The 11,756-nt window shown below is 43.7% G+C and overlaps 1 protein-coding gene across 10 annotated transcripts in view; it reads right to left on the bottom strand.

Annotated features, from left to right (window-relative positions):
* The window catches only part of LOC138948342 (dynamin-1-like), a 64,145-nt gene extending 57,451 nt beyond the window's left edge, over positions 1 to 6,694 (bottom strand). For 3 of the 10 annotated variants that reach the window (XM_070319855.1, XM_070319860.1, XM_070319861.1), the window contains exon 1: positions 6,311 to 6,616. In XM_070319855.1, the coding sequence (XP_070175956.1) occupies positions 6,311 to 6,474 (164 nt within the window). In that variant the 5' untranslated portion in view covers positions 6,475 to 6,616. Of the gene's footprint in view, positions 1 to 6,310 lie in introns of all 10 variants that reach the window. The other 7 variants (XM_070319863.1, XM_070319853.1, XM_070319862.1 and 4 more) reach the window with 6 other exon arrangements.
* Positions 6,695 to 11,756: the final 5,062 nt, after the last annotated feature.

Here is an 11,756-nt window from a genome sequence, read left to right as displayed (position 1 = left end):
TTAAACTGATTGATTGAATGTTTTTATTTTTCTTCAACAATTTTATAGTGTAATAACCTTGACTGTATGCCATTTTCACAAATATATCAATCTCTAGTTGAAATTTGTCTTTGAAGACACCACCATAAGCCATAAGCCTGTTTTCATCATACCTATAAATGTACATTTTGGAAACAGAATAAAAAAAACTTTAAACTTTTAAACCAAAATGCCCAGTATGTTCCCAGTATGTGTGATACAGAAAAGATCTGATCTCTTATTGTGAGTTCAGAACAAAATGAGTCCATAAAATTACTGGGTATTTTTAAAACTATTTCTCCATTAGTGTCATCCAAATTATATTGTGCAATGAATGTGACTGTGAGTGTATTGCTACATGGCAATCTCTGAGCTGTCATGTCTTCACTACCTTGTAATTGTAGCCACAAGCAACCATCAGGGCTACAGGCTGTGTTGATCTAGTATTAATCATGTACATGTATGTCAAGTGAATACTAATGGATCGACACAGAACAGATCATATGGCTGCTATAGTTTGTAAGATTTCTGTAAACAAAACCCACAAGGTACCATTGCTCCTGTACCTATACTGACTGAAGACTATATTGCAAGTTATCAAAGTTGACTCTTTCAGTGTGTGTGTGTGTGTGTGTGTGTGTGTGTGTGTGTGTGTGTGTGTGTGTGTGTGTGTGTGTGTGTGTGCAAACATGCATGTGTGTTAGTGTAATATGGCTTATGTGTGTCGGTGATGGACTCTGTTCACTTATGTAACAATGTTAATGTGCATGCTTGTGCGCCCTCGCACTCGCCGGAGCCTCCTTGTGGACAGTACTCACAGTCACAGCGTTTACTGTTTTAGCTGACCAATCCACAATCCTGACTGCCACTAGAAGAACAATGTCAACTTGCCAATATCCTGTTTGAGCCAAGTGTCAGCCATGTTGTTACTTACACTCAATCTCAAACTGTTTACTCTTCTTTTAGTGTATGATAATGATGTACGTCCCTTCCACAGGGCTATATCTGGAGTATGCTGTTATTTTTCTTTTCTGACCTTGAAATATTTCAGAGGGACAGGCTACCTATTTCACACAGGGGTGGGACTTTTCAGCGAATCCACGGACACAACTTAGGAATTCCGCTGGGGTAATCTATTTTTCCGCGTCCCATTTCATCACAGTATCAATAACTTCTTGACTGAATGATATGAAGAGAAGTGAAGATGGAACAGAACACAGGAGGCTCGAGAGTTAAATTGTGCTGACTGAAAACTCCTGATAACTAATAGTCATTTTGAGCTTCAATGCATTGGGGCGTCATTTGGATCATACTATTGCCAGTATTGGATTATGGATACATGGTTCATTACGTAAATTATGCACCATTACAATGTTACCATTGTTGTGTGAAAGTGTGTTTTTCGTTTGGTTGGGTGTGTTTTTTTTTTGTTTTTTTTTTGGAGTGAGGAGAATGTCTTTTTTACCTGATCCAAACGAGTTGAATTTTAGTCTCAGAATGCACCAGATTGCACAGATTTTAATGTACCATTTAAAAAAATTCGGGGGAGCATGCCCCTGAACCCCCCTAGAAAAAAGGGATTTCCTCGTTTTTTTATCACAAGAGAGTCCCACCCCTGTTCACAATTCCTGTCATGTGCTCCACCACACACCAGCCTAATTAGGTCAACACTGACAAGCGATGCATTTCAATTGCATCGTCCTTCTTGTCTAAACCATCAAGTTCACCGACTCAAATCTGTGCAGGTGTTTTTCATTGGATAAGACTATTAAGACCATCCTTCCACTTGGTAGTTGGACACACGCCAAACATCTCGACTACAGCCTAGGTGTTTTCCACTCACACTCACAATTTATTTCCTGAATTAATTTAACAACTGACTTCTATTTCAATCTGCAAAATTACTTCATAAACAAGAAGAGCAAACGCTCGATCGAGTCACTTTCGCAGTTCTGAATATTATATGAGGCATCAGATGGACAGGAAGAAATTGCTATTCACAACACAATGAGTCACGTTCACATAAAATTTGAGCCCGGTCACTTTTATAGTTTCCGAGAAAAGCCCAACGTTAAGTTGTGTGTTGCCGAACAGAAAAGGCTAGTTATCTCCCTTGTTTTTCTGATAACGTTCGTAAAAGGCTACAGATGTAAATACTTTGATGTAAAGAATAATCCTACAAAGTTTCAATCACATCCGATGAACTTTGTCAAAGATATAAAATGTCTAATTTTTCCTTTGACGCTGACCTGTGACCTTGAAAAAGGTCAAAGGTCAACGAAACCATCGTTAAAGTGTAGAGGTCATTGGAGGTCACGACTAAACAAAATATGAGCCCGATCGCTTTGATAGTTTCCGAGATACTTTGTCAAAGATATAAAATGTCTAATTTTTCCTTTGACGCTGACCTGTGACCTTGAAAAAGGTCAAAGGTCAACGAAACCATCGTTAAAGTGTAGAGGTCATTGGAGGTCACGACTAAACAAAATATGAGCCCGATCGCTTTGATAGTTTCCGAGAAAAGTCCAACGTTAAGGTGGTGTCTACGGACGGCCGGCCGGCCGGACAGACTAACACTGACCGATTACATAGAGTCACTTTTTCTCAAGTGACTCAAAAAATGCCAGTCTGACCAGGAAGCAGCCAGGCAGTTGATGGTTGCTGTGTATGCAAGCAGAAGGACGCTCTTGCCCCATGTGAAAGCCTGGACTGGTCTCTGGTGATGGACATCATCGTGATGGACATCATCGTGATGGACATCATCGTAATGGACATCATCGTGATGGACATCATCGTCATGGACATCATCGTGATGGACATCATCGTGATGGACATCATCGTGATGGACATCATCGTGATGGACATCATCGTCATGGACATCATCGTGATGGACATCATCGTAATGGACATCATCGTGATGGACATCATCGTCATGGACATCATCGTCATGGACATCATCGTCATGGACATCATCGTCATGGACATCATCGTGATGGACATCATCGTAATGGACATCATCGTCATGGACATCATCGTGATGGACATCATCGTGATGGACATCATCGTGATGGACATCATCGTGATGGACATCATCGTCATGGACATCATCGTGATGGACATCATCGTGATGGACATCATCGTGATGGACATCATCGTGATGGACATCATCGTCATGGACATCATCGTCATGGACATCATCGTGATGGACATCATCGTGATGGACATCATCGTGATGGACATCATCGTGATGGACATCATCGTGATGGACATCATCGTGATGGACATCATCGTGATGGACATCATCGTGATGGACATCATCGTGATGGACATCATCGTGATGGACATCATCGTGATGGACATCATCGTGATGGACATCATCGTGATGGACATCATCGTGATGGACATCATCGTGATGGACATCATCGTGATGGACATCATCGTGATGGACATCATCGTGATGGACATCATCGTGATGGACATCATCGTCATGGACATCATCGTGATGGACATCATCGTGATGGACATCATCGTGATGGACATCATCGTGATGGACATCATCGTGATGGACATCATCGTGATGGACATCATCGTGATGGACATCATCGTGATGGACATCATCGTGATGGACATCATCGTGATGGACATCATCGTCATGGACATCATCGTGATGGACATCATCGTGATGGACATCATCGTAATGGACATCATCGTGATGGACATCATCGTGATGGACATCATCGTGATGGACATCATCGTGATGGACATCATCGTGATGGACATCATCGTGATGGACATCATCGTGATGGACATCATCGTGATGGACATCATCGTGATGGACATCATCGTCATGGACATCATCGTGATGGACATCATCGTCATGGACATCATCGTGATGGACATCATCGTGATGGACATCATCGTGATGGACATCATCGTGATGGACATCATCGTCATGGACATCATCGTGATGGACATCATCGTGATGGACATCATCGTGATGGACATCATCGTGATGGACATCATCGTCATGGACATCATCGTCATGGACATCATCGTGATGGACATCATCGTGATGGACATCATCGTGATGGACATCATCGTGATGGACATCATCGTGATGGACATCATCGTGATGGACATCATCGTGATGGACATCATCGTGATGGACATCATCGTGATGGACATCATCGTGATGGACATCATCGTGATGGACATCATCGTGATGGACATCATCGTGATGGACATCATCGTGATGGACATCATCGTGATGGACATCATCGTGATGGACATCATCGTGATGGACATCATCGTGATGGACATCATCGTGATGGACATCATCGTGATGGACATCATCGTGATGGACATCATCGTGATGGACATCATCGTGATGGACATCATCGTCATGGACATCATCGTGATGGACATCATCGTGATGGACATCATCGTCATGGACATCATCGTGATGGACATCATCGTCATGGACATCATCGTGATGGACATCATCGTGATGGACATCATCGTGATGGACATCATCGTGATGGACATCATCGTGATGGACATCATCGTGATTTACATGGGAAAGAGCCGATTTTTGTCATCCGGTTGACAATGAAAATCACTGCATTCCAATATTATATCTATGGTAACATCTTGATTTCACTTCAGTTTTCCAAGAGAGGCAGGAAGTCGGATTTTTCACAAACAAGAAATCATAAACTGCATTGCAGCAACTATAGTCCACTCTCAATACAATAAATCAGGATTTCCTGGTGAGACAAGTTCAAGTATAAGTCACCGTCAGGCTGAAGTCAGCATTTGATGTCCTCAAGTCGAAGAGAACACCAGTGTGTCGCACAGGTACCAGAATAAATTACACTCCTTTGGATAAGTTACAATGTGCACTCTTAGTCTTACTCAATATATAATGGACTAATGCTTGAAACATGAATCAGACTTTTTGCTAAATTGTGAGAATAATTGACAGTTTAAAATTGAAACATTGTATATATATATACAGTAATCAGACTAATCACACTACTTTAGATTAGAACTAACATCTCATACACATTTAAAATACCTTCTACATCAATAAAAAAAAAAGACTTTTACAAAAACAAAAACAAATCTAGTTTTCTGGTGCCTATTGTTACTCATTGTGTCAAGCCGACTCCATGCAGCTGTACCCAACACAATAAAAACAGCTCACTTCAAATGAACGCAACAAACTTTTTGTCTGACCTCAACTTTAAAATAAGACAATCATCATCATGTTACAAATACAAACCATTGTTTAAGTTTTCAGTCAAACTTTTTTCTTGCTACTTTAAAACTTTTCTTCTCTCTTTGAGTCTTTCTTGATGTCACAAACATGGAAATAGTGTTGTGTTTATTCATCATTCACATCTGTGTTTTGTTTCACAATGTGTCAGAGGTTGTTGATATTGAGCATCCACTGAATGACTGATATAGATGAACATGTATCTTAAATTGGTGGGGTTTTTTTTTTAATCTGTGTGCACACAGTTGACATGGTTCATTTAATGTCTTGATGTATGTTTTGCAATATTGGTATTACCATCCATCCATCCTTCTCCACTGGAATCAATGACAGTTTCAAGGTTGCTATTTTGGGCACTGACTTAGTCCTGTACAATAGTGTATTTTTACTCTGCATGGTTTCTGGCGGTGACACCACTATCACAATGAAAAGTTTTAAGTGTCTGGAGTCAAATAACATTAACAATAACAGAGTTAAAACAGGTCAACTTGACTGTCAATAATCCCATATAATAAAACCAGTGAATTTCCCTCCCTTCTTGAACACTACTCATTTTTGGAAAGTAAACAAATGGATTGATGACTGTAAAAAATGACCATAATAATTACCACAAGATAATGTTTTACAATTACATCTACTTGGACAAAGAAAGCCTGAATATACCTACAATAACAGAGTTACCCCCCACCTGGTTGCCGACCACAAAAATCAAGAAGACAATATATATATATCAACGTTTATCATAGATCTACATGTGACTGTGGCTACATTTCACCCCGTCACTGGGGTGGACAACTCCAACATTCCGGTGCCGCCCCTTTCATCGATTACCACGGGTTTAGGCAAACAATCAACAACTTCGACGCCAGCAGTTTTTGACTAGCTTCCTAAATACATCACATGACCTAGCAAAAGTCTTTTGACAGCTGTGTATTCCCCCCAGGATCAGTAATCGGCCAAAATTACAAGTGGTTCTTGACGTGACAGTCACAACCGGAAGTGAAACTCTCTTACCTGCCAACAAAATTTTCGAGGACGCTGCTCTTGCCCGCACTTTGGCTTCCAACCACGGCGATTTGCGGCAGATCGAGCGACAGGGGTATACCCAACGAAGCAAACACATCTTGTAGTCTGTTTACAACTGGAATCAGTTGTTCCATGCCCACGTTCCCGGACATCTTGGCGATTATTTGTAGCCAACTTCTCTACAGTTCATACATTTGGCTGAGCGGAAGGAGCTACATGTGACGTCACAGGTCACACAATAATGAAATGCGAGCAGCGGCGCAGGAATAATGCGAGCTGTAGCAGACGACGTTTTCGCTTAACTCTCCGAGTGAAAACACTGGACGTAAAAAAATGGCGCAAATGTGTTCACCTTCGTATTTCGCAGCCCTTTTACACTTGTGACTTTGAAGTACGATGAGTAACACTGACAGAGTAAAGCCATTTTTAGTTACACCGTCAGCCGAGTTGTATTTTCCAGCTGCATACACAGTGACGGCCGGTGTAACACGAGAAAATTACTCCCACGAGATTTTTACTCCGGAGTAAACATTTCGTACGAAAAAGTTACCCCCTTTACGAAAAAAACACTCCCCCATTGCACGAGAAAATTACTCCCCAAGACAGGTGAGTTCCGAGTAAACATTTCGTACAAAAATGTTACTCCCCTGACGAATAAATAACGAATAAATTACTTCACCCCAACACGAGCAATTTAACTTTCCATGCCAGGTGTACGAAATTTTTACTCCCTTGTCCCCTGTTAGTCTTGGTGGTGGAAGGGGTGGAAGGAGGGTAGCGCGACATTCGTTTGCGCGAGATCACGTATTGGCATTATCCCTTCGCCCGCATCCCATTTTTGCGTATGCAGGGCCGGACTAGGCTAAGAGGAGGGGGGGGGTTGCTAGAGGTGGTCCAGGGGGCCAGGGGGATATCCCCCCTGACGGCAGGGGCGGATCAGTTCATTGTATGGGGGGGGGGGGGTTCAAAAGTATATTGTGAAGATATGGGTGTGAAAGCGCCGAGCCGACGGCGCGAAGCGCCTAGCTTGCTAGGGGGGTCCGGGGGCATGCCCCCCCGGAAAATTTTGAAAAAAAGGATGCAAAATGGTGCAATCTGGTGCATTCTGAGGATGATCATTACCAGTTTCAGGCAGCAGATTTTGTCACTGATTATAACCCCCAAAATTGAAACTCAATGTAAAATAAAGAAATGCATACCTCATTCAATATTTTCATATTTTTATATTTATAAGGTGGGTCCGGAAACCCTAGAAAACCCCCCCCCCTCGTCCGCCCCTGGGCGGGGTCAAGGGGCAGAGCCCCTTGTGGGGGTCAGGGGGCGAAGCCCCCTGAAACTGATGGGTAGGTCATATTCTGAGATAAGAAAATGGTCGCTCCTTGCATGAAACGGCATAAAATAAGCAATAATAAAAAATGTTTTAAATAAGTAAGGTATATGTTCAGGCTAGGGGGGGGGGGGGGGGTTGCGCAACCCCCATAACCCCCCCGGTAGTCCGGCCCTGGTATGAGATTTTTACTGGAAGTAAAAAAAATGGGGAGTAAAAATTTAGTGGAGGGAGTAATTTTTTCGTGCCTTGTGGAGTTCTTTTCTCGTACGAAAAGTGTACTCGGAGTAAGAATTTCGTACGAAATATTTACTCGGAAGTAAATTTTTCGTGGAGTAAAAATTTCGTGTTACACCGGTGTAACACCACAGGCGGAAGGTAGGGCCTATTGTCCACTGGACTACTACTATCACAGAAAGTCTTTCTGTGATAGTAGTAGTCCAGTGGACGATACCTTCCGCCTGTGGTAACACGAGAAAATTACTCCCACGAAATTTTTACTCCCGAATACAAATTTCGTACGAACATTTTACGTTTCTTACGAAAATATTACTCATCCATCACACGAGAAAATCACTCCCCACGACAGGTGAAGGGCCTTATACTCCGAGTAAAATTTTGTACGACAATTGGCCCTTCACGAAAAAAAGTACTACCCGCCCTAGCACGAGGTAATACTGACTTACCCCCCGCGGGTTAGGGGGAAGAATTTACCTGATGCTCCCCAGCATGTCGTAAGAGGCGACTAACGGATTCTGTTTCTCCTTTTACCCTTAAGTGTTTCTTGTATAGAATATAGTCAATTTTTGTAAAGATTTTAGTCAAGCAGTATGTAAGAAAGGTAATAACTTCCCACGACAGGTGTACTCCCGAGTAGAAATTTCAGTTCGACAACCAGAGTTTACCCCCTGAAATGTTTTCCATTTTTCTCAAAAATACTCTGTTTTTCAGTGTTATTTTGTAAATGTTCAGTGAGGCATACGGCATGAAATTGTTGTCCTAGTTGAACGAGTGTACATTAATTGTTTGAATCGCATTTCGTAACTTATATTTAGAAAATAATAAAGGTGTTTCTAATCAAAACGTTTTAGAAAGGCGACGAATGGTGTTTGCAGAATGTGTATTACAGTGTTTGCAAGCACACTGCACACCATTGGAAACAGCCGAAACTAGCGTCGGTAACTGACAAGGCATGGTGTACACTCTAATATTCATGGAATACACAGCGAATTGACCTCATCAGCTAACAGAGGTAAAGAAGCAGGACATGGAATACATGGCCGGACCAAATGAGTTGTGAGGGGGGGGGGGGGGGGGTTCCTCCTTTTTTTTGGGGGGGGGGGGCAAATCAGCGAAGTGGCGAAGTGGCGAAGCCACAAGCGCGCGCCTGCAAAGCAGGCGCGCGAACTAGGGGGGTCCGGGGGTATGCTCCCCCGGAAATTTTTTGAAAAACGGTTAAAATCTGTGCAATCTGGTGCATTCTGGGCCTTGTTTTGAGGGTTAAGAGCAGAATTGTTTTGGTGCTAAAACTAGTAAAAGTCAAAGCAAGGTACATGCTTTATCCAGGGGTGGGGTTCCGGAACCCCTGGAACCCCCCCCCCCCCCCCTGGGTCCGGCCCTGGAATACACAGAATGATCAGCCCTAAACGATCAGTTTGATCCGTCAGACGAGGGTGTGACGTACGGTGAGAGAGAAAGCCGGCCTGTCAGTGTGTGTGTCAGTGTGCGGCGTGCGTGCGTGTCCTAGTCTGTGCGTGCGTGCGTGCGTGCGTGTGTACGTGCGTGCGTCGGCGTGTGTGTGTGTGTTTGTTTGGAGCAATTTCCGGAAAACTACTTGGCAGATCTTCATAAAACTTTTTCATACACATTTTTTCGAGGTGATCAGGTTTTTTAAAACTGTTCAGGCGGCACTGTCACGACATCATTTTTTATAAACAAACAAACAAGCAAACAAACAAACACACAAACAAACAACAGATCTAACAACAAGTTGAGAAAGAACAGGTCAAGCAAATAAACAAACACCGAAACAAACTTAACAATTGTTAATTATTCCAAGAACAACATGAGGAGTAAGCTTAACTTTTTCTGACAGTCAAATAATCGTGGAGTAAAATGTTCGTACAGGGACTACTTTGTTCGTACGTCGAACAAAAGGAAAGTACTCCACAAAGTTTTTACTCCTGAGTACAAATCTCATTACGAGATTTTCACTGAGAGTAAAAATCTGGTGAGTACAAATTTCGTGGAGGGAGTAATTCTTTCGTACTTTGGGGAGTTCTTTTCTCGTACGGCAGGTGTACATGGATTAAAAATTTTTTTTACTCCGGAGTCAATTTTTGTGGAGTAAAAATGTCGTATTACACCGGCCGGACGCTTTCAGTTTCAAGTTCTTCTTATCCGATGCCGCACTCGCCAGTAATGGATTGTAACCCAGTCAAAGTCTTCGGGCGGTTGTGTTGGTTGGTGGTGGCGGGGAGGGGGGGGGGGGGGGGGGGTGGCGTCTATAATCGTCAAGCCATTGAGAATCGAAAAAACAAGAAAGGTATGTTGTTGGAACATTTATAATTGAATGACAAAACAACACATTACATTCACAGATACATGGACCCACCGGTCTTGTAAGTGCACAGACAAACACTAATTACAAAAACACTAATTAGACAAAACGCCTTTCTGACAAAATAAATCCATTGATTTAGTATGAGCAGAGACATAAATATCTATGTCTCTGGTTTGAGACCGTGGCTTTGAAGCACTGAGCTGACGCCGGCCGCCCATGAGTAGGCCCTATTTGTTGTTTTCTTTCTCGCGTTTTGTGGTTTGCGGCCTTTTGGGGTGTATTTAGTCATTTACTTATTTATCCATTCATTTGTTTTTTCATTTGTGTCTGTTCGTGTCTGGGGGTGGGGTTCAGTCAGTGTTTACAGACGTTGAGTTTCAGTCCGGCCTTGGCGGGCCGTGTCAGACTGTCACTGGCTAAGTCAGTCAGTGTTTACAGACGTTGAGTTTCAGTCCGGCCTTGGCGGGCCGTGTCAGACTGTCACTGGCTAAGTCAGTCAGTGTTTACAGACGTTGAGTTTCAGTCCGGCCTTGGCGGTGTCAGACTGTCACTGGCTAAGTCAGTCAGTGTTTACAGACGTTGAGTTTCAGTCCGGCCTTGGCGGGCCGTGTCAGACTGTCACTGGCTAAGTCAGTCAGTGTTTACAGACGTTGAGTTTCAGTCCGGCCTTGGCGGGCCGTGTCAGACTGTCACTGGCTAAGTCAGTCAGTGTTTACAGACGTTGAGTTTCAGTCCGGCCTTGGCGGGCCGTGTCAGACTGTCACTGGCTAAGTCAGTCAGTGTTTACAGACGTTGATTTTCAGTCCGGCCTTGGCGGTGTCAGACTGTCACTGGCTAAGTCAGTCAGTGTTTACAGACATTGAGTTTCAGTCCGGCCTTGGCGGGCCGTGTCAGACTGTCACTGGCTAAGTCAGTCAGTGTTTACAGACGTTTAGTTTCAGTCCGGCCTTGGCGGGCCGTGTCAGACTGTCACTGGCTAAGTCAGTCAGTGTTTACAGACGTTGAGTTTCAGTCCGGCCTTGGCGGGCCGTGTCAGACTGTCACTGGCTAAGTCAGTCAGTGTTTACAGACGTTGAGTTTCAGTCCGGCCTTGGCGGGCCGTGTCAGACTGTCAATGGCTAAGTCAGTCAGTGTTTACAGACGTTGATTTTCAGTCCGGCCTTGGCGGGCCGTGTCAGACTGTCACTGGCTAAGTCAGTCAGTGTTTACAGACGTTGAGTTTCAGTCCGGCCTTGGCGGTGTCAGACTGTCACTGGCTAAGTCAGTCAGTGTTTACAGACGTTGAGTTTCAGTCCGGCCTTGGCGGGCCGTGTCAGACTGTCACTGGCTAAGTCAGTCAGTGTTTACAGACGTTGATTTTCAGTCCGACCTTGGCGGGCCGTGTCAGACTGTCACTGGCTAAGTCAGTCAGTGTTTACAGACGTTGAGTTTCAGTCCGGCCTTGGCGGGCCGTGTCAGACTGTCACTGGCTAAGTCAGTCAGTGTTTACAGACGTTGAGTTTCAGTCCGGCCTTGGCGGGCCGTGTCAGACTGTCACTGGCTAA

This window comes from Littorina saxatilis, linkage group LG15, assembly GCF_037325665.1.
Source record: "Littorina saxatilis isolate snail1 linkage group LG15, US_GU_Lsax_2.0, whole genome shotgun sequence".
Taxonomy (NCBI): domain Eukaryota; kingdom Metazoa; phylum Mollusca; class Gastropoda; order Littorinimorpha; family Littorinidae; genus Littorina; species Littorina saxatilis.
The sequence above is the reverse complement of the archived record's forward strand: the minus strand, read 5'-3'. Positions and strand labels throughout refer to the sequence as shown.